This window comes from Triticum urartu, chromosome 6 (genome assembly GCF_003073215.2).
Source record: "Triticum urartu cultivar G1812 chromosome 6, Tu2.1, whole genome shotgun sequence".
In the NCBI taxonomy this organism is placed as follows: domain Eukaryota; kingdom Viridiplantae; phylum Streptophyta; class Magnoliopsida; order Poales; family Poaceae; genus Triticum; species Triticum urartu.
The window spans coordinates 312,701,331-312,729,035 of record NC_053027.1 but is presented as its reverse complement, the minus strand read 5'-3'; the positions used below and the strand labels follow the sequence as shown (position 1 = coordinate 312,729,035).

Below are 27,705 nucleotides of genomic sequence, written 5' to 3'. Positions count from 1 at the left end.
GATTGCCCAGAAGGAAAAAAATAAAGATAATTTATATTCGTCGTTGCATCATGAAAACTGAATGTAACTATTTTTAACTTGTATTTCTAAATTAGAAGAATAATTTGATCAATGTGTCTATATTTTTATTATTCCGTGGCAACGTATGAATATTCGGTTTTCTTCCTTCACGTGCATTCTACTAGTTTTAGTAAGGAAATTGTGTGAGCAAGAAATGTGATGGCAATCTCGGAACAGGTGGTTTTTTGCAATTCACTTCAAATATTGCGTTAAGTTGACGTCAGCACACTCTGGTGCGCACCAGTCGTGTCAGTCCAACGCCTTCCCGCTTCTCGTCCCTTCTCAGTCCCAGATCCATCTGACCATCTCCCCTCGACGGCTCAGCCGGTCCCCGCCGTGCAATGGCCGGCCGCCCCCGCCCGCAGGCGCACTCGTCGTCCGCCTCCACGCGGCGGCGCGAGCGGTGGCTTGTCGTCCTCGGCATCGTGCTCCACGCCGTGTACATGCTGAGCATATTCGACATCTACTTCAAGTCCCCCATCGTCCACGGCATGGCCCCGGTGCCGCCCCGCCTCTCCGCGCCTCCAGCCAAGCGCCTCGTCCTCCTTGTTGGTTCGTCGCCCCCCTTTCCGATCCTCTTCTGATCCTGCTGCTCAGGCTTTCACTCTATTTGGGGGGTTTTCGTCCGTGTTTTTTGTGGGTGTGATGCGGTGAGGGTTTTGAAAATTTTGGTGGCTGCAGCGGACGGGCTCAGGGCGGACAAGTTCTTCGAGCCGGACGAGCGGGGAAGGTATAGGGCACCATTCCTGCGTGGGGTGATTGAGGAGAAGGGCCGGTGGGGCGTCAGTCACGCGCGGCCACCCACCGAGTCCAGGCCAGGGCACGTCGCCATCATCGCCGGCTTCTACGAGGATCCCAGTGCTGTAACAAAAGGTGCGCTGTTTCATCTCTAGTTCCAGTGTGTCTCTATTGGGCAGTAGTGTTCTTCATGTTCATAAGAGCTAGTGCAATGTTGGTTGTTGGTGCTTACTGCCAACTTGAATTCATACTGTTAGTTGTGGTTACTGCCAACCCCATAACATGCTCGGTTCATACATTTTAAGGCTCCAAAGTAGTTACTTACTGTTAATAATCACACTTCAAAGATCTGGACGATTCTGGCACAGCTTACAGAGGGGTGAGGGGGCAATGGATGTGAGGCGAGGACAATTCTGTCTCTGTCTTTGGGAAGGAGAGGGGTGGGTGGGTGGTAATGGAGGTGAGGTTGGAGAAAAGGAGTAGCCTGGAGCAGCGCTGGGGTGTACAGCACGTCTACATTATTAGTTATTTTAGTTTTTAGGAGTTACGTGAGCAATTTCATTAGAACTCACTGTCTCAGTTACAGCGTTGGCGTTAGTGTTCAGTGGTGGGTATTTGCAGATAAGAACAATGACTGGTTAAGTCATGGTAATACCTTTGGATTCGACAAGACTCACATGGACATGTTTTTACAACAAGTCATTCAACTTGCTGTAATATTCTTGTCTACTGGATTCAGTTTCTGTATTGCCTAATCTGGCAAGGGCCTCCTTGGCAGTTATGAGGACTTTGGAGTGATGTGTGCATCAGGTACGATTGTTTAATTTTTTTGTTACTACTGGAATAGTGCGGGTGGCACTTGTTCCCACAGTCCACTGACATACTGGCCACTATGCATGTACTGGACCATGTACCAGTGACCATGGTCCATCGGAGTATGATTCCTTGAAAGTATAGGATTTACAGCCTGCATTGATTATAATCAACAAACACCAATTATAGTTCTATTCCCTGCTGTCGTGTGATAGTTTGTTTTGTGTTATTGGAAATTTGGGATATGGCGGTGAGGTTGGGGAAAAGGAGTAGCCTGGAGCAGCGCTGGGGTGTACAACGCGTCGTCATCATTAGTTATTTCAGTTTTTAGGAGTTATGCGAGCAATTTGATTAGAACACACTGTCTCAGTTACAACGTTGGCGTTAGTGTTCAGTGGTGGGTGTTTGTGGATAAGAACAATGGCAAGTTAAGTCATGGAAATACATTGGACTCGACAAGACTCACATGGACATGTTTTTACAACGTCATTCAGCTTGCTGTAATATTCTAGTCTACTGGATTCAGTCTCTGCATTGCTTAATCTGGTATAAGGACTTCCTTGGCAGTTATCAGGACTTCGGAGTGATGTGTGCATCAGGTACGATTGTTTTTTTTGGGTTACTACTGGAATAGTGCGGGTGGCACTTGTTCCCACAGTCCACTGACATACTGGCCACTATGCATGTACTGGACCACGTACCAGTGACCATGGTCCGTCGGATTATGATTCATTGAAAGTATAGGATTTACAGCCTGCATTGATTATAATTACATGTTTTTACAACAAGTCATTCAGCTTGCTGTAATATTCTAGTCTACTGGATTCAGTTTCTTCATTGCTTAATCTGGTAAGGGCTTCCTTGGCAGTTATCAGGACTTTGGAGTGATATGTATGAATCAGGTGCGATTGTTTATTTTTTTGTTACTACTGGAATACTGCGGGTGGTACTTATTCACACAGTCCACTGACATACTTGCCACTATGCATGTACTGGACCATGTCCCAGTGACCATGGTCCATCGGAGTATGATTGTTTGTAATTGTAGGATTTACTGCCTGCACTTGATTATAATTAACAAACACCAATTATAGTGCTATTCCCTGATGTCGTACGATAGTTTGTTTCGTGTTATTGGAAATTTGGGGTATGAAGGCACTTCAGAGATAAATGTAGGAACTGATGACTTGTTGCATGAAATTGCTTCCACGATATTTACACATTTCACTTATTGTTAGTGCAGGATGGAAGGCCAATCCAGTTGAGTTTGATTCTGTATTCAATCAAAGTCGACACACTATCTCGTTTGGGAGTCCAGATATTGTTCCTATATTCTGTAGCAGCCTACCTCACAGTACCTGGGGTAGTTATCCACATGAATACGAAGACTTTGCAACAGGTCAGACTTATTGATACTGCATGCAACAAATTCGCAATGGAATCATCTGTATTTTACTGTGTTTTGATTTATATGATAATCAGAGAATCATCTTGTGCCTTTGTCACCATATATTGGTAATGCTGTGCTTACTTAATGCATGCACATCATACTGAATATTCCTGTACTCTAAAAGTTATGTTACAGTCTTTGAGTTGATAATTTGGATGTAAATAGGGTTCTAGATCTGCTTTCTGAGTTTAGGTCATAATTTTCAGAAATCTGGGAACTCGCAATTATCATTGTTGAACTTATAACCTTTTGTGCGATGAGTTAAAAAAAGTTAATACTGCAATTGCTATGTTTCTTGTATGAATAATTAAATGTTTTGATCCAATTGAAACTCTAAATATCACATAATCTAAGGCATCAATCCTCTACTTTTCTGATTTATTTTGTCTATGGAATCATTTATTCACTTGGTTAGAGACCTTGATTGCAGATGCATCATTTTTGGATCATTGGTCGTTTGACCAGTTTGAAGGTCTTCTCAACAGGTCTCTTGATGATGTTAAATTGAGGCAGTTACTCCTACAGGATAAGTTGGTTATATTTCTGCACTTGCTGGGTTGCGATTCTAATGGTCATGCACATCGGCCCTATTCAAGCATCTATCTGAACAATGTCAAGGTTGTTGATGAAATAGCTGAGAGAATGTACAATCTCATGGAAAGCTACTTCAATGACAACCGAACAGCTTATGTTTTTACTGCAGATCATGGAATGAGCGACAAAGGTACGATAAAGTACTACACACACAATGTTTTCACCCATCAACTTCCCTCCCCTTTTTCGGGTTTTCCATATGCTTTTTAGGGCTAGAGATCCCTATAAAGTTCTAGACCTACAGGGTTTGACAGCTCAGGGCATGGCATCTTAACACTCCACAGTCTACTGATTTTGGTCTAACCTTGCATGGCATTGCCTCAGGGTGTTGTGCATCACAATCACATGTATTGCTGACCTGCTAGTAATAGCAGAGGCTTCTGCTTCTTGCTTCACTTTTTATTCTGTAGAGTAGCGTTGGTTGGTACTTGGTACATCATATTATGCATTTTAATGATGCCAATTTTGATTTTTCACTTATAGTTTGGAGAATAGGGTTGGTTGGTAGTACATGGCTCATCATATCTTATGATGCCAATGTTTTTATGATACTAATATAATTATGCATTTCTACTGATAGGAAGCCATGGAGACGGACACCCTTCAAATACTGATACTCCACTTGTAGCATGGGGGGCTGGAATCAGGAGCCCAAAATTCTTGGCCTATACAGACAAACCTGATGATGGCTTTCGGTTTGTTGATGACCACAGACACGATATGCCCACGCCACAGAACTGGGCTCTTGAAGGCTTCGAAAGAGTTGATGTCAACCAGGCTGATATAGCTCCTTTAATGGTTGTTTACAATAGTATACCTTATTTTCCTTTCTTCCTCAGCATGTTCTACATTTGTAAACACAATATTGCATTTTCTCAGTCGTTCATAAATTTTGCAGGCGACACTTGTTGGTCTGCCATGCCCTTTGAATTCTGTGGGGAACTTACCTTCTCATTATCTGAAGTTAAGCAAGGTTAGGCAATAAGCACCACAGTACTATCCAAAAATTCTTCTGTGCTTGCAGCCTAGGCTTGCAAACTTCTCGTTGAATTCTATATCCCAATTATTTCTCTTTTATTTTACAGTCTGATGAAGTTGAAGCAGTTCTGGCCAACACAAAGCAAATTCTTAACCAGTTTCTCCGAAAGTCAGGTACCCATTCAGAACAAGATCTGAAACATATTTGTATTTTTTTTTGCTTACTCCACTCTTCTAAGCTAGTAGGCTGTTGCACTCAATTGTACATAAGACTTGGAATGATAATGATTGATGGGGACTATTTCATTATTTGTCCGCTGAAGTCAATGTTTTACAGCAGACAGTTGGAAACTGTTACCCATCATGGCAATCACCTTTGTACTTTATGCAAATTTATCGCCTCCAAGCTGAATACATCGGATGATATTCTTACTCCACACATGTCTTTCCTTGACAATCTCAGAGCAGAAGCAATCCAGTTCACTCTATTTCAAGCCTTTTAAACCACTGGTGAACTATTCGTCTGTCCTCGATCGAATCGAAGATCTAATATCTGCAAGGGACTACAAAACTGCCATGAAGTATTCTGAAGAGCTCCGTAGTATGGCTCTTGCTGGTCTCCATTATTTCCAAACATACGACTGGTTCATGTTAATGACAACCGTTACCCTTGGATACATTGGATGGATGGCAAACCTCATTCTACATGTGCTACAGTCTTATACAACATTTCCTGCTAATCTTCTAAAGAGGACTCAAGTTTATCCCAAGAATACCTCCATGAAAGTAAGATTATCTAAGTACGATTCTATGTCTATAACATTGTGTGAACACATGCTTCTGTTGCTATAGACTCCTGGATGCCGAAGGTGTCCTTACGGTGATCTTGTAGTTCCTATGGGGTGGAGACAATGGAGTCAGTCCATGGAGTTTCCCTTCTAGCTTGCTCAGGGTGGATTGTCATCAATATATTTTTTATCCACTAAAGACCCAAAGTGGTCGGACCCTTCCCTGGACCCTGCGCAAGCGGGAGCTACATGCACCGGGTTGCCCTTTTCATATATGTTTTGTTTCTGTTTCTCTCAGATACTCTTACTTTCCCTAATGAAATTCAGCATTGCTGTAAAATTTACATAAGCGTCAGATAGAATTATGTTCAGAATATGTGGGTTTGGTACTTGTTCATTCTTTTTCTCTCAGATACCCATATTTTCCCTAATGAAATCCAGCATTGCTGTAAAATTTACATAAGCGTCAGATAGAATTATGTTCAAAATATATGGGTTTGGTACTTATTCATCTTGTGAACTGTTCAAAGTTACTTGAGAAATGATGAATTATAATTATAATTTACTGGAATGTCTTTTCTGTTTGGTGACAGCTGATGTGGTCCTTTACACTATTTTCATCTTATCTCTCCTGGTTTCAGGTATACATAGGTGGATGCTTGTTCATGGGTTTATCATCCATTATACTACTTCTAGAGAAATCTCCACCTCTTTACCATGCTTATGTATTTGTGACAATATTCCTTTGGACAAGAATTGTACAAAACTATGAATTCATGAAGTCAGCATGGAGAGAATTGTTTAATATGCCATTTAAGTACAATATGAATCTTCTGATCAGTTCGGTTGCTGCATTGCTCATATTGGAGTTTCTGGTGCGTACACCACCTGTTATTGACACCTCAAATGTTTAAGTTTTATAAGACTGATATTTGACATGGGATTTGATACTTCTGTGCAGGTTATGAGCTTCTTTGATCGGAAGCTTTATACCTGGTGCTTTTTGGCCCTTGGGATACTAGCTTCAGTTTGTGGAGCCTTTTCTATTGAAGCTAGCCCTGCTGTTGCAATATACACATGGCTCGCATGCTGGTTCCTGTCTGTATTCACATTGATGCCAGCTGAAATTCCAGAGAACAACAACTTAGTGTATGCTTCTTTGCTCACAGTATTAATACAATGTTTCTTTCATTTTTTTAATATTAGCTAACACAAGAGAGTTTAAAAGTTACATATGCATAATATTGCTATCAATGCTGTTCTCTGAAATTTATGACTTTGAGAGTCAAGGCATACACATCTAACTGTCACCACATTTTAATTTTTCTGTTTTGTGTTTACTTGCATTTATTATATTTGATGAATCTTACTTGTGCAGAATTTTTAGTGGGGCACTTATAATACTGATCGCAATGGCTTCGAGATGGGCGACCATCAATACCACTACCTTTTGGTTGTATCTTAATCGAGCAAACAAACAAGCCCCTAAATCCTCCAAGCTATTTTTCGTTCAGGTACAAAAGGCAATTTGTTGTATTGATATTTATTTTGTGAAAGTTAAGTTGAGACAGTGTTGACAGCTGTCACTGTGCTCTAGGTTATTTTGATCTCAGTGTCTTCAATAATGGTGTGGTTAACTACATCTCATCGGTCCCAGCACAAAGAACTGCACCCGTTGCACCAGTTGATCAACTGGTGTGTAGCTGGTAAGCCATAAACACTGACCCTATAATCTTGCAGTCGTGCTGTTAAATATCTCCAGTATCTCACATTTCTTTCTCACTTCAGTTTTTCATGGCTATGGGAATGTTTGGATTGTGGCCAAAGTGTACCTTAGCAAAATTTTGGCCATGACTCAAAAATTGGTCTTTGTTTGGATGGTTGCCGACCTTTTGGCATGCCAATGCACTTTAAAAGAAAAAGCAGGAAAAGATTATAAAAATATTTTTCCATCGAACAACTCTAACTTTGTGTTAGAAAAAGCAGAAATAGCTCAGTTCGAGAGGGGAATCCACTTTGAATTTGATAAATGTATTGCTTCTGAAGTACTATGTGTTCGCACATATGCGATAGATCTACCCATTGTGGATTGGAGATTTGAAAAGGACATTAATGTTATATGGATGCAACTTGATTGTATTGCAAGGCCCAAGGGGCATATATATAGCACAAAAGGCTTGATATCTAATATATCACAAAAGATTTGAGGTACAAGAAAGGAAATATAGGACTCCTAGACCGATGCTAATATACCCCCCCCCCCCCCTCAAATGCAAAGCGTATGCAATAGCATTGCATTTGAAGAAGTGTAACACCATAAAGAAAATTGATAATCCAAATTCCGCGTCTTGAGAGTGTCGTCGTATCATGAGGAGTCTTCAAAACTTGTCGAGTCAAGCCAGAGAAGAAGATGGCGCATCAGAGGAAGACACTGCAGATACAGCATCACTAGAAGATACAAGATAAGTATCAAGAGAAGATGGGTTGTCAAAAGAAGATGACACATCAAGAGAATGAAGCATTTCACACAAAATCATGCCCAAGAAAACCGGCGACAAGAGAATGGGCGTAGATCAACAATGCAAAGAGAGGCCACAAAAATCCTATAGAAAGGACAAGGACCGGAAAAAGGCTGACAGACAATATGGTGGACTTGCATGACATGAGAAACACAAAATATCAATGGATTTGGTGGACGCAGCGGAAAATATAGAGCTAGGAACTAGAAAGCATACATGGGACAGAGATGCAAGTCATTGTGAATGCAAGAGTGGAAGAGGCGGAGAAAGCCGTGCACATTAGATGTTGACAAAGAGCAGCAAAGAACAACAAGTAGCGGAATAGCAGGCAACACCGATAGAAGATGCATGTGCGAGATGGAGCACCGTCAAAATTCATCGGACAATTAAGGGAGTCGGTGTAGAGCAACAATAACCATGTGCGAAGGTCACAAGAGGATTTGCTGTATAGTGACCAGCACAGCTTGCGAAAGATGTCTGAAAGGACGACATCATAGGTGTGATGAGCACCAAGCACCGAGAGACAGCGCATGTGTGAGACGGGACCAATATAGGAAACACCGTCCAAGAGTCGGGGAGCGAGGGAGATGCATACCCGACGAGAACATTCTGTTTTTTTTTAACTCAGCGGAGCAGATCTACTCGCAACATGCGTGTGCAAGCTACTCAGCTGAACCGACCTGGTCGGAACGTGCGTGGATGAGTGCCGACGACATGGGTGGGGGTGCATGGGGCGCAACGCGCCGGCGGCCGGCGGGGGGCGGAAGAGGAGTCGATGGCCTGAGCGTCGAGCTGGAACATCGGCTTGGAACATCGATGGCAACAGAGTTTGATCTGGAACAACAGCGGGAGGAAATCTCAATCGGGAAGAAGCGTGAATCGTGGGCGAGGTGACGAAGAGCGGCAGCGGGACTTGTTGGGTGATGGCGTTGCGTTGACTTGAGGCAGATCATGGGAGAGAGTAGCGACCAGAGCAGTCTTACATGAAGGCAGTAGAGGAGGAAAACAGCAGCCGGCCGAGAGGATTACGGCGACACGATATTGGATTGGAGCACGAGTTGCGCCTGCGAAAAAAGAACCTAAAGGTCTAATACCATGTTATGGATGCAACTTGATTGTATTGCAAGGCCAGAGGGGCATATACATGGTACAAAAGACTTGAGGTACAAGAAAGGAAATATAGGACTCCTAGACCGTCACTAATACTTACTAAAAATTTAAAGCAAATACTAGTTTGTTAAGAATCAATTGAATCAAGGTCATAGTGTCATCCTTGGCTGCAAAACACATGCAATCTACTTGTATCCACTAGTCTTAGGCCAACTTCAACTTGCCGACTCAAGCGGACACGCAATGTGTCTATTTTTTGTCGGTTTGGGTCGGCTAGGCGGACAACAAAGTCTGGTTTCATCCACCGGCTTGTAGGTGCGCCCAAAAGGGACGCATTTGACATGGTCCGGATTTGCGAATTAAAAAAATAAACAGCCAACGGAAGTCCAGTCTTACATTAATTAAAACTAAAAAACATTAAATAAAACTATTCTAGTTGTCGCCGTCGTCCTCCTCTTCGATCAGATTGACGAACACCGGCCCCTCCCATGAAAACACCTGCTGCTACGCTAACAACGCCGCCTGCGCCGCCTGATTTTGATGCGCTGCATCCTGCCGCGCCACCTGCCGCTGCTTGGCCTCCCGCAATGCGTGCCGCTCGGCCTCCTCCTCGGACGCGCCCAACCACATGAGCGTGCATGACACCCACCTCGGCGAGTAGGGCACCATGGTCGTCCATGACCAAGATTGCCCCGCCAATGGCCCTAGCGCGTTCTCTGTCTCCACCGGCTGCTGAAGCCGCTCTCGCACGTAGACATCGCCTGCGGCCGATAAGGCTAGTTGCTCTGTCAGGCCCTCTCATTCGGCGTGCTTGGCGAGCTGGGAGTCCTCGATGGCCTTTTTGTAGGCCTAATCGTTCTCGTCAGAGCTGGAGGCTTCGTCGGTTGGTGGCGAAGGACTGGGGGCATGCGCACACGCATGAGTGGCGAAGTAGGAACGACGCCAACGTTGTGATCGTCATGGGACCAAGTGTCCCAGAATGGCGAGTTGACGGCGAACGCCGGGTCGCAACGGAGGTCCACGCGTGTGCGGCCGGAGGCCGGAACGGCAGGCATTGGAACCCTCTCCGGGTTCAGGTGCCAGCCGTTTGGTAAGTGGACGTCAAGCCATGACACCGGGGTGGCCTCTTGCCAGTACCGCTCGCACTGCTCGACGCCGACGTACACACGTTGTCGTGGGGCCGCATGCGGCGTCAGGGTGAAGCTTGCCGCGCGGCGTCGGCTCTACCCCGAGGTGGAGCCGGCCTCGTGTTTGTGCTTCTCGACCTTCCCGGGGATCCATATCCATGGCATTGTTGTGCCGGTGGCTGGTGGGACGGTGGGCGGCGACTAGGGCTCTATGTCGGGCGGCTGGGGGGCAAGAGGAAGAGAACTGGGCGCCCCCCGCACACGTGGCATTAAAAAGACGCGTGGGGAGGAGGTTGGGTGGCTGACATGTGGGCCTGCCACCACACGTGGAATTAAGTAGGACCAACGGGGGTCGGTTGGGTGGCCGACACGTGGGCCTGAGCTAGACACCGAGTGGATGCGCGGTGCGTCCGTCTCGTGTCCGTGTGGACGCAAATTCGGCCCAATTTGGGGCGGATTTGCGTCCGTACGGACACGAGACAGACAGAAGATGTGTTTGCGTCCGCACGTTGGGCCGTGGTTTTTGCCCTCGCGAACCCAACCAAACAAAATGGGTCGGCCGTTTGGAGTTGCCCTTAATAGAGCGTTGATGCCTTGACGACTATCACCTCGTACAAAATTCTCTTTCATTATTGTAATAGGAATACAGGATGATTGATAGTCCAATCAGTTCGGATGATTATATCACAGAAATGTGAAGTTTCTCGGATAAGCTTTATTCATAATCACTAAGAGCAACTCCAACGCGCCAACCAAACAGACGTGCGTTTTGTCCGTTTGGGTCGGCCGTCCGCTCGACATCCGCCCAGTTTTTGGTTTGGGTCGGCAGTGCGCCCAACGCGCTGACCCATATTTGCCCGCGCGGCCGGGTTGCCGTGGTGTTTCAATCAATATACACACATTTTGCATAGTTTCACAAGCAAACAAATATAGCATAGTTCCACAACCCAAATAAATATATTGTAGTTTACAAGCCGAATAAAAATTAAATTGTCTTAAATACATTTAAAAAAAGGTACATCTATTGGTTGCCAACATGAGCCCACATATGCTCAACCAAATCATCTTGCAGCTGAATGCGAGTTTCCCAATCACGCATTTGATTATGAAATTGGGTGAACTGTGCAAACATTGCCGCTCCTCCATGCTCAGGCACAACATTGTCACCTTGGAACTGAAACCCTTGATCGTAGATACGTCCTGGGCGCTTATCCTCTACTATCATATTGTGCATGATCACACAAGTAGTCATCACCTCCCACAACTTCTTGGTGCTCCAAGTTCTAGCAGGATACCGAAGGATGCCCCATCGAGATCGCAGAACACCAAATGCACGCTCGACATCCTTCCTAGCACTCTCTTGCTCTCGGGCAAATCTCCTCCTCTTCTCTCCGATAGGGTTGGGGATTGTCTTCACAATAGTGGTCCACTAAGGATAGATACTGTCAGCTAGGTAATATCCTTTGTTGTAGTTGTGGTCGTTGATGTTAACATTCACCGGCCGGCAGTTGCCTTCGGTAAGCCTTGCAAACACCGGCGAGCGTTGAAGCACGTTGATATCATTGTGCAATCCGGCCATGCCGAAGAAAGAGTGCCAGATCCAGAGATCTTGTTAGGCCACGGCCTCAAGTATGACAATGCAAGCCTTGACATGGCCCCTATACTGCCCTTGCCAAGCAGAAGGGCTGTTCTTCCACTCCGAGTGCATGCAGTCTATGCTGCCAAGCATCCCTGGGAAGCCCCTGCTGGTATTCATCATCAACAAGCGGTCTATATCTTCGGCAGTTGGCTCTCTCAAGTACTCAGGGCCAAACATTGCAATCACAGCCTTGCAAAACTTGTACATGGAGTCTAGGCACGTAGACTCGCTCATACGGACGTACTCATCAATGAGATCACCGGGTACTCCCAGTGCATTTCTGATAAGAGGAGAATCCAATCTTTCCAAGGGCATCCTCCTTGCACTCGAAATACTTAACGTATCCGACCACCCCCTCCCGAATACGGTTGAAAACATGCCTAGCCATACGGAAGCGGCGCCGGAATTGGTGATGTTTGAAGAGCGGGCTGGGTGTCTCAAAGTGGTCCTTCCAAAGAAGGAAATGGCCGCTCTCTCGGTTGCGATTCAACGCCGGAGTGTGCCCCGGGATCGAGCCCCGGAACAACGGTCGCTCCTACTAAGGTGGTCATAGACCAACACGGCAGCCACCATCTCATCGTCGGATGAGGAATTGTCGGAGTCGCAGAGGAAATTGTGGAAAAAGAACTCGTCGCCGGAGTCCATTTGTACCTTGGGGGCAAACTGTCGAACAACTTGCGGGCGTCGTTGAAGAAGCTAGCCGGCGAAGAGACGCGCGCCTCCTCTGGACCAGGTAGCTGGCCTGTCCGCGTCAGGCGAAGGAGCTGGCCGGGGGCGCGGGGGCGACTTCGTGCTTGCGGCGACGTCGGGGTGGGGGTGGGAAGCTGCGGTGGCCCGGCGGTGAGACGGTGGTGACGGCGATGTGGGAGGTGGCAGTGTGCGGGGGAGGTGTGTGGGCGCGGACTGCTGGCAGGGGCACCGGAGCTGGGCGGTGCCGGCGACGGGGTGGGGCGGGCGAGGGCTTGCTGTCGATGGGGGTGGAAGAGAATGGCCAATGTGCCACCGACTGGCGGGCCAGGGGGAGCAGCGCGGGGAGCAGGCGCGCGTAGCGCGCATCCGCTTCGTGTCCACGCCGACGCAAATGAGGCCCAAATTTGGGCCAGCAATGGGTCGCCGGGCAGACGAAAAGCGGACGCACGTCCGTTTGGGTCCGTTTGGGTTGGCGCGTTGGGCCGACTTTTTTGTCCGCTGCGACCCAAACGGGCACGCGCGGACAAAATGGGTCGGCGCATTGGAGTTGCTCTTATGTCAGCGTTCAGTTTTACGGGAAAAGATCTCAGGACTGCACTGGAATATGTTGACAGAAACTGTACATCTAAAAGAAGGAAATACAAATTATCCGAGGCACTGAGAAATAGCTGATCCCGGGTAAAGAAACTAACTTTAGTTTTACATTACCACACGGATCAACAAAGCTTCTTCTATCTGAAATCGAGTTTGCTAAACTGCATTAAACATGCACCATTTTGTTGTTGAAACCATATGGGCTATCTTTTGATTATTGTTATCCTGGTTTGCTCTTGCTGAACTTCTAAGACTTTTGGGTGTTTGTTTTCTAACATATCATGTTTTGGCAGGTTTTGCGATGGCGCTACCGCTCTTTTCACCTTGTAGTGTTCTATCCCGTCTTACATCTATCTTCTTGGGTTTTGCTCCTCCGTTTCTGCTGCTTTCTATTGGGTATGCAGTTAACTTATGTTGAAGTATTCATAGATCAAAGATTTTGTTGATATATCCATGGGATGACATGTACATCATACGTTGTTTGAAAATTTGACCTCTGCAGCTATGAAGCGGTTTTCTATAGTGCTTTTGCGCTGGTACTCATGGGATGGACATTTCTTGAATCTGCCAACTTGTATTGCTCTGAAGGAAGCAATTCTTCATGCCATAGTGGCCTTGCGGATGGATCAGTTTATGGCTATGACGAAAGATGCTTACAACTATCTGATTTACGAATCCCTCTGTTATTTGTAAGTCTATGATCTTTTCCCATTTTGTGTTCTGGACTGCAGTATGCTTTCTGAGTAATATGATCTCAATCCATAGCTGAGGTGCATAACAGCACTGAGGAAGATGTTCAGCACTATACAAGATGTTCAGCACTATACAAGATGTTCAGCACTAATAATAGCTTATAAACATACTTTGTTCTCTCCTCTCTTAATGAAAAGGCAGCACTCCTGCCGGTTGCTTGAAAAAAAAATTAATTATCTTATGAACACGGGTCATCCGCCAATATGAAGATGTATTAACTACAGTCAAAGCTGAATCCTTTAGTAGGGATAGCCAATGGAGCCTGTGAAATCAGTAGACATGCCAATAGGTAGGAAGAAAGACTCGATGGTATTGCAGTAGGACAATGGAATTGATAGTATCATAGGCTTAAAATTTTAGGGTTCTGATGAGCGATATCAAGTGAGTTAAAGGGATTGTTGGGTTTCATTGAACTGAAATCAGTGCACTTCATTTTTTGTTAAGTCCCTTGAGGTTCCTTGTTTGCCTTATATATGTTCTGGTGCTTGTAAGTTGTCACATATTTGCCTCCACAAGCCTGACACCCATTGGCTGTGTGAAGGCATTTCTTGATTGATGCAGTATTTTCAGGCCACTCAACATTCACATCCACCTTTCCTACCTTACCAGCTCCAAAGTTCCAAGGCCTCTGCTACTAGTTCTTGTGTATCTTTTACAAATGCATTTTGCCTTGCAGATGATCTTATTCAATGTTGCTTTCTTTGGAACTGGTAATTTTGCAAGTATTGCAAGCTTTGAGATCTCATCTGTGTACAGATTCATCACAATATTTAGTGTAAGTGCTTGTGATGTGTTTTTCTTTTTAAGGTCGTCTTTTTAATTCCAGTTACTGATCATTCCTCCTTTTTTTTTCATGGCAGCCATTTCTTATGACGGCACTTCTTATTTTCAAATTGTTCATTCCATATATGCTTGTCATGTAAGTTTTCTCTGCCTTTTTGATCATATGTGAGTTTTTTGACGAAATGCAGCAGCACTGCTTTCAATTATATTAAGAGGAATAAATGAAGTTACAGAACACGAAAAGCGAAGCACAAAAGAAAAGAAAAACCTGAGATGCTAGCCTGTACAAGAGATTAATAGAGATGTTCAGGATGTCACACTGCACCCTGGCACCCCGGCGCCACACCATACATTCAGTTCAGAGATCTTAGCAACAAGATGAGCAGCGATAGCTTTGTTATTGATGATCCTGCAGCTCCTTGCCTTCTAGACCATCCACCTCGCAAGGATGGTTAGGGATCCCCACCGATGCTGTTTTCTAGCCGAGAGAGCAGCAATGCGTTAGACCACCAGCCTACAATGTTAGCAGCAGAAGGTGCTCGAGACAGCTTCAGGTTGGGCATTGAGAGCAGCAACTTCCAAACGTCCATAGTGAAGGAGCAGCAAAGCAAGATATGCGAGATTGTTTATGGATGGATGTGGCACAATCTGCTTATAGGATTATGCGGCCAACCTCTTCGCGGAGATGATCCTCCTTAGGTACCGCGTCCGGCTTTTCATCGAGGGCCTGCCCAATGAGGCCTTCTTGGTGGAGACGACACAACAGACGATGTGCCACTTCATTGTGTACGCTTGGATGGCCGACCCCAACTTGCCGCTGAAGAAGGTGATGTTTAGGGTCGGTAAATCGCTGCCGAACAACAACCCCTCCAGTTGCTCGCACTGTCGGACGGCTTCGACGAGAATGTCAACGACAACCCATGGGATTTGTTGGACATCCCACACCCCGTGGCCCTGCAGTGCCCGGTGCTGATCCATCTCGACTCCCTCGCCTACCGGCTTCGACGAGAACATCAACGACAACCCATGGGATTTGTTGGACATCCCACACCCCGTGGCCCTGCAGTGCCCGGTGCTGATCCATCTCGACTCCCTCGCCTACTTCCCGTGTCATGAGGGCACTCTAGCGGCGTCTAGTGATGCTGCTGGTGACGGTTATTGGGACACCTCCATCTGTTGCTACCCTTGTGCTTGAGGGCTTATCGATGCCCCCCTCTCCCGAGCTTGCCCGTTCGGTCTTGTACCGTCTTGGCAGGAGCTCTTCCTCGAATCGGCGCCGCAATCCGGGTGCTCACCATGCTGGGCCGCCGTCCAGTCTGTTGCCGGCACCTGTGCCTCTCCCTCCACAAGTGCTTGGTTTGCAGGCGCCTGTTCCGTCTCTTCCAGTGGATGACCTAGCGACGCAGGACACACTCCCCTCTGTGTTACCTCCTGTCCATGGTGGGCAACGGTGGGCTAACGGTGCAGTTGGGCGCATGCTCACAGCGTCCCACGCTGTCTGACAGCTGTACCACGTCTGGTTGCACAGGCGGGCCGCTTGCCACTGCTGTAGCTCCTAAGCTCGCGTGCACTCTGGTGCAACCCTCAGCATCCGTGAGCTCTGCCCCGCTCCCTCCCATGAGCGCTTTCTCTTCTTGGCTGCACCGCGGCTGGAGCATTGCCGTTATGATGCTGATGTTTGGGCGATGGAAATGCGAGCCCCGGCTCCTCCCTCTTCAACGCCTACCGCGAGACGGTCAAGGCGAGGGACTAGACCACCTGCTCTGTTGGGCCCATCCTTGGGTCCGCTCCGGTGCATGCTGCCCTTGTCATTGACTAGATGGAAGCGGGCTTGCAACTTCTCCGCCTGGAGTTGCATGACCTACTGCCCCCGCCTTCTGCCGAGCCGGTAGTTGGGCTGCTTCCAAGGGCCTTTGGGCCAGGAAAACGTTGAGAGTGCAACCGAGCCGCCCGCTCCTTATGACATGTGTCAATCGGCCGTCATTGGGCTCTTCTCTTAACCCTCTTGCGCCCATGCAGGTTTCCCTGGCCCCCAAGATGCGATTCAGCAGGCTGCTGCTAGTGAGATATCTGGCAGTGTGTCTTCTGCCCCCACCAATTTGCCCGCGCTGATCTCGTCCCCCACTGCCACCCTCGCCAACGGTGACAACGTCCCCCCTCCGCCGCCCTCGACCGGTTCATCGCTTACATCCCTGAGCCTGTGATCCCGGGCATCCTTGCAATCACACTGTTCAAGCCAATAGGCTTAGGTGTCACCATCGGGCCAAGTCTAGGTGCGGCAGCGATGCCATCTCGCAGGCTCAGAAGCTGATCTGCAAGAAGCTTGGGCTGCCATTTGAGGAGAAGCAGCAGGACCCTGCTGCTCTGTTAGTAGCAGCAGTATTGGCAGAACTTCAAGGACGGTCTGGCTCTGGTGGAGATTGATGTGCCCACGCGCTGCTGCACGCGGTTGGTGGCCGCAGGATGCAGAAGACTGCTCGAGCGACTATCATGGTGCTATGTATCTGCATCTTACAGCCTCCTAGTCTTTGCCAGCTTAGTTTCCATGATTCAGTGCAATTTTTTGGTTTGGAATGTACGGTGGTCTTAATTCACCCACCCCTAGAGCTGCTATTACAGGTGTTGTGCAACAGAAGAATGTGTCAGTTGTCTGTTTGCAAGAGTCCAAGATGAATATGCTTGATGCCCCAATTATCAATGATTTTGTGGTCCTGGTTTTGATCACTTCGCTTTCACCCCATCTGTTGGTGCTAGTGGAGGAGTGATCACTGCCTGGAAGGATAATATTCTTTCAGTTTGTGCGAGTCTTTGCTCTGCTCATTTTGTATCCATCAACTGTTTGCAAAGAAGTTCTGGTAAACAGCGGCAATTGTAAACATCTATGGCCCTCAATCTATTGCAGACAAGCTTGCTTTTGTTGGCTAATCTAAAATCTCTGGCTAGTGCTACTCCCGGTCCAATTATTTTCACTGGTGACTTTAACCTTAAGTTAATGTTGATCTGCTGGACAAAGTTTCAGTCTAATAACTTTGTAGTTGTGTATGCTCCCATGTCGCAGAAACCGTCGCCGCCGCGCGCATCCTTAGGCGGCCATGCGCTCCCAGCCCCCGCAGCCCGTCGCCGGAGAGCGCCGGCCTCTGTTTCCGCACCCTGTTAGGGACTGCCCGAACGACATCCGCTGCCTCTACCTCGGCCACGGCTCCCGGGACTGCCACAAGTATTGCCGTGGCGTGCTTCGTGCGGCCCCTCGCGCCGCCACCCCCTCGGCCGCTGCGTCGCGGGAGCCGCAGCGCCTCCTGGCCCCGCCCCCACCTGTTGCGGCATGCGACTCCGCCGTGCCAACCCAGCCCTCCCTCCCGGTGCGTGTGGTCATGCCACGCTCCGTCGAGATGAAGGAGGCCGAGCTTGTTCTGCGCCGTGGGATGGTGGTCTCCATCACGGGAGCCAGGCCGGTGGTCACGCCTGGTGAGGTTGAAGCTGTGCTGCACTCCTCCCTCGACCTCTAGCCCGATGACTTCTCCGTCCACGTGCACCACCCGGAGGATTTCCTCATCTTCTCCACCAACGAGACCATGCATCGTCTTGCGGGCGACCATTTCATCAACAGACCCGGCTTCACCTTGTCGCTCCGCCCATGGAACAAGCTGGCCCACGTCGGCGTGAGCTCCTTCGAGCACACCATCCAGCCGGAGCTGCATGGGATCCCGGTGCAGGCTTGGCATCTCTCCACCGCCAAGCACCTGCTCGGCACCAGCTGTTGGATCGAGCGGCTGCACCTGAGCACGTGGTCGCGTGCTGACCTCGCCGTTTTCCGGCTGACGGTGCGCACGTGAAGCCATCCTGGAAATCATGGAAACTGTCCCCGCCCGCAACCGCACCTTGCCGCCGACCGTCCGCACACTCATCTACCCCGTGTCCATCAAGGTCCTTGGCGCCGTCACTGACCAGGCTGCTTCGGCCGCTGTCGGCAGCGGCGGAAGCCCGAGTGATTGCGCGCCTGGTGGTGACGTTGGCGACGAGGCACACCAGGATGAGGCTGGGCGCAACCGCGGCCGCCGCCGTAGCCGCAAGCGACGGCGCATATCCGACGCCGGCGACGGCGCGCGGACGGCATGGCTGTGGACTCGGCTGGCTGGAGAGCCATCGACCATCGTGCCCGTGCTGATGGGATAGCCGTCGTCACTGGTTGGCCCGCATCCCGCCGTCGTACGGTCGAGGCGGCGCCACTGCGCGAACGTGCTCATGGACGCACGATGGAACCCTGACCCACAGCTGGTGGGCCACGGTGTTCTCGTCGCCTTTCCAGAAGGGGAAGGAGGGTGGAAAGAAAAAGCGCGCCGCAGAGGCTGTGCCAAGGCTGCACCCCTGCTCGCTGGCCCACCCACGCGTCCTGGAGAGGACGGCCCGATGCCAGATGTCCTACCCCCTTTGGCGGAGAACCCCCCTCGAATGCGCCGCCGCTGTCACCCTGCGCGCATGACCAGGGCTATGCAGTTGCCGTAATGCACCCGGCCAATCCTGGCAGCCCTGTGGATCCGGAGAGCCCCATGGGCCACCTGTCGCTGGACAGTGAGGTCCCAGATTCACCCAACCACGGGCCCGAGGCTGATCCTTTGTCGGGGCAAAGAGGCGCTTCGCCTTCGTCAGCGCCTGCTGTGGTGATGCCCCAGGCTGACCAGTCCACGGACCCAATCCCCTCGACACGGGACGGCATGCTGCAAGTTCAAACTTTTGTGCCAACCCTGCCACGCGACCAAGACGGAGTGCTTCTGGATCCCTCCGAGAGAAATGCGCAGAGCCCGGGCCCCTCTCTGGCGGCCCCTCACGTAGCACATGCCGCACCCATGAACAGCCTCTTGGCCCACTTGGCCCAGGCTGCTAGCCCCTCAAGACAGGGAACCCCCACGCGCTTCGCCTCGCCCCTGGTCATGATGCGCCGCTCCCGTCCGCGAGCTGCTGCAACAGCGACAACTACCTGGACATTAGGCGACTTCGTCGCTGCAGCTACCAAGCAGATCGACCCCACCCTACCGACCCCGGGGAGGCGGCAAAGGCGATGCCCGCCCAACTTCACCCCTCAGCGCGGGTGATCTGCCTCCTCCACGACATGCAAGACTGCAACTCCGTCCACGGCGGAAAGACGCGCTCAAATCCACATCCTGCGCACTCTTGGGATCGTCGGACTCAACCAGAAGATTACGGCTGCGGAGATGCAAACTTACGATGGGCTCTTCGCGACGCCTCTCCCCATGTCCGTCCTCTCGGCCATCGCCGCGCTGGTCGATCGTGAGCTCCCCATTGATCCTGCCATCGCGCTGATCACCACGGTGATCGCCGGTAGCCCGATCGAGGCCTAGCCGCGCTACCGCGCCCGCTCGTCGACCCCTGTTCCATGTATTACGCCCCTAAGATCCTAGTTTGGAATGTGTGCTGCCTCAACGCGCGCGCTCGCCAGAACGCCATCCTGTCGCTAGTTGTAACCGCAAACGCGTTGATCGTCTGCTTCCAGGAAACAAAGATGGAGTTAATCTGCTCGTCGGTCGTCCTTGAGACTCTTGGTTCGGATTTTGACGACTACGTGTACCTGCCCGCGCTAGGGACCCGTGGCGGCATTCTGCTGCCTGGAAGAGTAGAGGTGACCATCACCAATCCTCTTTTCACCGCCAATGCCTTGTTTGCTAAGGTCTCTACCCCGTCCGGTGCCGGCACTCCGTGGTGGCTCACCGTGGTCTACGAACCCCAGCATGACGACGCAAAGGTTGCCTTCCTACAGGAGCTACGCGACATCCGCGATGAATGCCCTGGGCCATGGATGCTTTGCGGGGACTTCAACCTTATATACCATGACGAGGACAAGAACAATGCAAACGTCGACCGCCGCATGATGGGTCGCTTCAGATGCGTGCTCAACGACCTAGCACTTAAGGAGGTTTACCTTAACGGGAGACGCTACACTTGGTCGAACGAGCAATCGCCCCCGACCCTCGCCCACCTCGACTGTGTACTCTACACCACGGCTGGGAGGAGCTGCATGGCGTGTGTCACCTTCACTGCCTCGCCTCCGTCGTCTCCGACCACAACCCTCTCTACCTGGATTGCTCTTCGGTGGCACTGACGCATCGGCGTTTCCACTTCGAGGCCTTAACGGCTTCCAAGACGTCGTCGCGAAAGCTTGGAACTCGGTCCACGAGATTGACCCATTCCGGCGCTTCATGATGCGCATGCAGGCCATCGCGCGCAAACTCACGAGCTGGAGCTCGCGAACCGTCGGCAATGTGCGCCTCAAGCCGGCAATCTCTCGGGAGCTTCTCCTTCGGCTCGACACAACGCAGGAGAGCAGGGCCTTGTCCCCGCATGAGGACTGGTTGCGTCGTCAGATCAAGGCCTTCTATCTTGGCCTTGCTTTGGAGTGCACCATTGCCCACCGGCGCGCCCGCCTCGCGACCCTAAAGGACGGTGACGCCAACACCTCGTTCTACCACCAGCAATGCACCTATCGACGGCAAAAGAAAATGGTGCACGGCCTTGTGGTCGAGGATGAGGTGATCACAGACCCGAGCGACATGGCCACGGCGGCATACGCGCACTTTGATGCCCTGCTTGGCACCGCCGTGCCCCGGGAGTGCACTCTGGAGCTCTCCGCCCTCATCACGCCTGCCAACCTGGACGACCTCGAGGCACCCTTCGACGGCGAGGAAATCTGGCAGGCCGTCAAGCGGATGCCCGCGCGCAAGGCGCCAGGTCCAGACGGCTTCACTGCAGAATTCTTGCGCGCATGTTGGCCAATCGTCAAACAAGACCTTGTTGATGTATTCCAGCAGCTATTCGCGCTTCGAGGCCGGGGTTTTAGCTGCCTAAACCAGGCGCTCCTGATGCTGCTGCCTAAGCGTGCGGATGCTCGCGCCTCGGCGATTACAGACCCATAAGCCTCATCCACCTCGTCGCCATGATCTTCACGAAGGTTCTCTCGTTGCGACTCGCGCCTAAGCTCAACGCACTCGTCAGCGTGAACCAGAACGCGTTCATCCTTGGGCGCAGCTTACACGACAATTTCGTCCTGGTGCGGCAGTCCGCGCGCCTACTCCATCAGCTTGGGGCCCCTCGCGTACTGATAAAGCTCGACTTGGCACGGGCCTTCGACTCGATCAGCTGTCCGTTCCTCTTCGAGGTCCTGCGCCACTACGGATTTGGCGACTGCTTCTTGGACTGGCTGGCCATTCTTCTTTCCTCGGTCAGCACCAAGGTGCTCCTGAATGGCAAGCCTGGCCCGGCCATCTGGCACCGCTGCAGGTTCCGACAGGGCGATCCCTTTCGCCCCAGCTATTCGTCCTAGCGGTCGACACGCATGTCCGCCTCCTACGCCGCGGCACCGAGCTGGACATCCTGCAGCAGCTCCACCCCCGGCGACCGATCCCCGCCGTATCACTATATGCGGACGATATGATCCTATTCCGCCACCCCTCGCCGGGCAACATCCTGGCGGTGCAAGCGATCCTGCAGCTCTTTGGACGTGGCTCGGGCCTCCAGGTGAACTTCCTAAAGAGTTGGGCCACTCTTATTCGTTGCGATGACGATGAGGTGGCGCCCGTCATCGGTTTGCTTGGCTGCCCCATCGTGGACTTGCCGATCACCTACCTTGGCATCCCATTGACGATCAGGCGCCCCTCCGCTGCTCTACTCCAGCCCGTGGTTGACAAAACCGCGGGCATGCTCCCTACATGGAAGGCGCGGCTCATGAACAAGGCCGGCCGCCTCGCTTTCGTTAAAGCCGTGCTCAGCGCAATCCCTATCCATTAGCTGCTGGTTCTAGCACCTCTGAAGAGGATCATCAAGGCGCTTGAGAAAATCTAGAGGGGATTCCTCTGGGCAGGACGCATGGAAGCCAACGGTGGCAATTGCCATGTTAACTGGTGACGTGTCGCCCGACCGATCTCGCTTGGAGGACTAGGCGTCCACGACCTCGAGCGGACCGGCCTCGCGCTACACACACGTTGGCTGTGGCTAAGCTGCACTGACAGCACCAGAGCTTGGAGCGGTCTTGATTTATAGTTCTCCGACGACGAGCGAGCCTTCTTCTCCGCCTCGACAACCATGCAAATCGGCAATGGCATGAAGGCCCTGTTCTGGGAGGACCGCTGGATTGGGGGACGCTCGGTCTGCGAGATCGCACCACGACTATACTCATGCATTCCAAAGTGCCGCCGAACACTGCGGATGGTGGCGGATGGCCTTCAGGCCAACAGTTGGGCGCACGACATCCAAGGCACCATTGGCGTACAGGAGATCGGCGAATACCTACAGCTATGGCACCTCATCAAGCACACGACGCTTTTTGCCGAGCTGGATCGCCTCATCTGGAAGTGGAGCTCGGAGCTCGAAGGGCACCTACACTGTCCAGTCTGCCTACCTAGCCACATTCCACGGATCCAGCACCTGCAACGCCTGGAAGCTTACTTGGAAGTGCTGGGCACCGCCTCGCGTCCGATTCTTCCATCGGCTTGCTCACCTCGATCGGTGCTGGACCGCTGACCGCCTCACCCACCGCGGCCTGCAGCACCCTGTGCGCTGCCCACTATGCGACCAGGCGCCGGAGGCCATCCAACATCTCCTCGCCTGCCCATTCTCACGGCAGATTTGGTATGAGGTACTGTGCTGGCTTAGGGTACCCTGCAACCCGCCTGACAGCGAGCCATCGATCAACTCTTGGTGGCTCTCCGCGAGGCAGCTCATGCCCAAGCCCATGAGCAAGGGCCTCGCCTCCGCAACCCTGGTCATACCATGGATGATCTGGAAACACCGAAATGATTACGTCTTCGAGAGAGCTAGCCCCTAAACCGCGGCGCTGATGACCAAGATCAAGGAGGAGGCGGCCCTCTGGGCCAGAGCCAGAGCGCTGGGGCTTCGCGCCCTCACCCCCAAACCTGGGATGTACACTGATTTCGCGCTTTTGCATTGTATGTTTGCCTCCTAGGAGGATTGTAACCCAACCTCCCGCCTTTTCAATGAAATGGAACGCAAAGGTCTTTTGCATTTTCTCAAAAAAAAGGGTTCCTGTTACAAAACAAGTTTTGCTGTGTGATACAAGGATGAAGCAAAAATCTGTATCCTAATCTACCTTCCCTTGTTTTTCTCTGGGAGGCAATTTTTGGAAGAATTAAGTGTACAGCTTCAAGATAATTGATACACCATGAATGAATGAGTATATATCTCTTGGTCCTTAATGGGTAATGATAATTACTAAAACACCAGTTACTTTTTGTATCTGACAAAATAGTAGACTATAGAGTTTTCATCTTCATTTTACATATGGATGTATATAGACATATGCAGTCGGGTTAAATGTGTAATGTTCAACTTAGTACACTTGGGTGGTTTTGGGAATAATTTCGGTTCCTGTTCAACATGTTTAGTCTGCCTCTAGCATATTTGAAAGGAAAAACATACATATGGGGCATCTTCCGTATGGAACCTTTCGTTTTGTGGAGTGCCTATTTAGCGTCTGCTGTCTAGCATATAATAGAAAACGGAACATGTTCAGTCTGCAGAAGACGGGGCTTTGGGCCTTCCATATGACACCTAGATAATTTAGTCATTTTTATTCAAGTTCAACTGGTTGTTATTTGTCAGTAAGCTTATACAGTATGTTCTGACTTACTGCAGATGTACATTTAGTGCCATAACCAAGATTGTACGGATTCCACGTATCGGTTGTTATTTTCTTGTAATACTGCTTTCAGATGTGATGACAATTCATTTCTTTTTTCTGGTATGTGTGTTCTGCCCTTATGTACCTGAAATTTTCTTTCAACACTTTTAGCTATTTTCTTTCATTGACCATAGTTAATTTATATACAGTACAATTTTTGTCATTTCTCATTCCCTTAACATTTGAATGGTGTTTGGTTTGTCATGTTAGAGCTCTGCCAGGTAAACTTCTTATATTACATTTGAATGGTGTTTGGTTTGTCATGTTAGTAATGCTAAACTAAACGTGAGTGTAGAATAGCTTATTCTACAGCACAGTAACACTTCATACAAAATATAGTAACGCAGTATACAAAATATAATGATTTTAAAAAAATATAGTATATCACAAACTTGGATAATAAAAAAATATTTTCAAAATTACTACATTTTGTACACCATTTTACAAGATTTTGTATATAGCGTTACTAGGGGGTGTAGAATAAGCTATTCTACACTCACGCTTAGAATAGTGGTATATAAAGCGGGCTTGTAAGTTATCATTCTGTTGGTACAAGTAATGGTCTTGTAACCGTTGCTTTTAGACTGAAGTTGTAGAGTTCATGGCCTCAAGGGTTATATGCCCTTCGATAATTTTAAATTGAACTGCACCGGAGTCCAAAATTCTTCTCTTCAGAAGTGCCGTTGAACCTAGATGTTCTTTGTTCAAACTTGTTGATGAAATGCTCAATACATGTTGATTTTCCTATGCTGATAACTATGTTCAGGGCACATTTGCCATGCAGGAGAGTCACATGGAATACATAATGCATGGTTCAGTTCCCACATAATTTAGAATATTTTTTGTGTTTCAAACAGAGACTACTCCCTCCGTTCCTAAATATTTGTCTTTTTAGAGATTTCAAATGGACTACCACATACAGATGTATCTAGACATATTATAGAGTGTAGATTCACTCATTTTGCTTTGTATGTAGTCACTTGTTGAAATATCTAGAAAGACAAATATTTAGGAGCGGAGGGAGGTTTTTGTCTACATAATTATCTCTGTTTAAATGGCAATTCCTACTTCCGCAGTAAACAATATGGTCAATATTCTTGTTCATTTCGACCACAGGTCCAAAACACAGGGAGCTGGATGGAGATTGGCAACAGCATTAGTCATTTCGGAATTGTGAGTGCGCAAGTAGTCTTCGTGTTGCTGCTTTTTGCACTCACAAATATATACACAAAAGATATCGAAGTCTCGTCTCGGCAATTAACCTCGCGAAAATTTATGTGAATTGATCTGACTTTATATAGATTTTGCAGAATGTATCCATTTTTGTAGAACTAACTTATGGGCTGTGTTTTTATATGTGGCCCAAGTTTTGGGACTAAGCTCTTGTAGTTTATATATATTCATTGTATTGGGTTGATTAACTTGTTTACCCTTGTCGTTCTTAGAGACAGAAGTGCCTGCTTAAAGACATAATCTGGCCACGACATCATGAATTTGTTAATGCAAATGGTCGCATTATGACTTTATGAGTTAGAGGTTGTTAGGGCATCTCCCCCACGGATCATCAGGCTTCCACTCGCAAATGTCTGTGGGCACATTTGAACGTGTCAGCAGACATGTCTGCCCCCATTGTTTTTTCTGTTTACATTCTGAATATTGAAAATAATCAAAGATAAGTACCATGGTGCATCAAGAACTCAAAACATAAATATACTCAAAACATAAATATTTCAGTGCAACAGTAATTTAAATAAAAATATTACTCCCCTCGTAAAGAAATATAAGAGCGTTTAGATCACTAGAGTAGTGATAACTTAAACTTATGAAATAAAATAGTTTAAATTTGAATTTAGTTTATTTAGACACATGTTCTAATTGTCCTTGCCCACTGATCATATCAGAAGTGCACCCTTGTACAATCCCAAATACTAACCACAACTATCTCATAGGGCGTGCCCATGCCCACTTATTAGCTTGTTGAGGATCACCTCCTCGAATAACAACCAAAGGGCTTTAGAACATTCCCTGGGTGTAAGATGCCAAGTTCATGAAGGGTCTTCGGCCTATAAAGATTGGCTCCCAATTAATCTTGCACCAGCCATAGAATATCTAGTCATACCCTACCCAAAGGAGCGACCGAAACTGCTCAAGCTATCCATAATGACTCTCACTGACAGCGGTAGGGAGGTGAGTTGGTAGATTGCTTAATATCAGAGCGCCAACTTGGTCGAAGTCGTATGTTTGCACCGTGATGTACCTACCCTGTGTGAGAGGGTGAGCTTGGTGGCCACCTGTTTGAAGGAAATATGCAATAGAGGCAATAATAAAGTTATTATTTATTTCTTTATATCATGATAAAAATTTATTATTCATGCCAGAATTGTATTAACCGGAAACATGATATATGTGTGAATACATAGACAAACAGAGTGTCACTAGTATGCCTCTACTTGACTAGCTCGTTGATCAAAGATGGTTATGTTTCCTAGCCATAGACAAAGAGTTGTCATTTAATTAACGAGATCACATCATTAGGAGAATGATGTGATTGACTTGACCCATTCCGTTAGCTTAACACTTGATCGTTTAGTATGTTGCCATTGCTTTCTTCATGACTTATACATGTTCCTATGACTATGAGATTATGCAACTTTCGTTTACCGGAGGAACATTTTGTGTGCTACCAAACGTCACAACGTAACTGAGTGACTATAAAGGTGCTCTACAGGTGTCTCCGAAGGTACTTATTGGGTTGGCGTATTTCGAGATTAGGATTTGTCATTTCGATTGTCAGAGAGGTATCTGTGGGCCCACTCGGTAATACACATCACTTAAGCCTTGCAAGCATTGCAACTAATGAGTTAGTTGTGAGATGATGTATTATGGAACGAGTAAAGAGACTTGTATGTAACGAGATTGAACTAGGTATTGAGATACCGACGATCGAATCTCGGGCAAGTAACATACCGATGACAAAGGGAACAACGTATGTTGTTATGCGGTTTGACCGATAAAGATCTTCGTACAATATGTAGGAGCCAATATAAGCATCCACGTTCCACTATTGGTGATTGACCGGAGACGTGTCTCGGTCATATCTACATAGTTCTCGAACCCGTAGGGTCCGCACGCTTAAAGTTCGATGACGGTTATATTATGAGTTTATGTGTTTTGATGTACCGAAGGTAGTTCGGAGTCCCGGATGTGATCATGGACATGACGAGGAGTCTCGAAATGGTCGAGATGTAAAGATCGATATATTGGACGACTATATTTGGATACCGGAATGGTTCTGGGTGAGATCGGGATAATACCGGAGCACCGGGAGGTTATCGGGACCCCCCGGGAGGTATATGGGCCTTA

General features: G+C 48.7%; 1 protein-coding gene across 1 annotated transcript; it reads left to right on the top strand.

The window, feature by feature from the left end:
• Positions 1-292: 292 nt before the first annotated feature.
• Positions 293-25,875, top strand: LOC125513347 (GPI ethanolamine phosphate transferase 1). Its single transcript, XM_048678439.1, has 18 exons — positions 293-612; positions 742-933; positions 2,855-3,010; positions 3,492-3,785; positions 4,236-4,453; positions 4,554-4,628; positions 4,741-4,807; positions 5,097-5,419; positions 6,063-6,296; positions 6,383-6,570; positions 6,800-6,935; positions 7,019-7,127; positions 13,394-13,496; positions 13,603-13,789; positions 14,530-14,628; positions 14,714-14,772; positions 24,297-24,402; positions 25,459-25,875. Exons 1-18 carry the CDS (start codon positions 402-404, stop codon positions 25,621-25,623), a joined length of 2,922 nt encoding a protein of 973 aa, XP_048534396.1. The 5' UTR covers positions 293-401; the 3' UTR covers positions 25,624-25,875.
• The last annotated feature ends 1,830 nt before the right edge of the window (positions 25,876-27,705 follow it).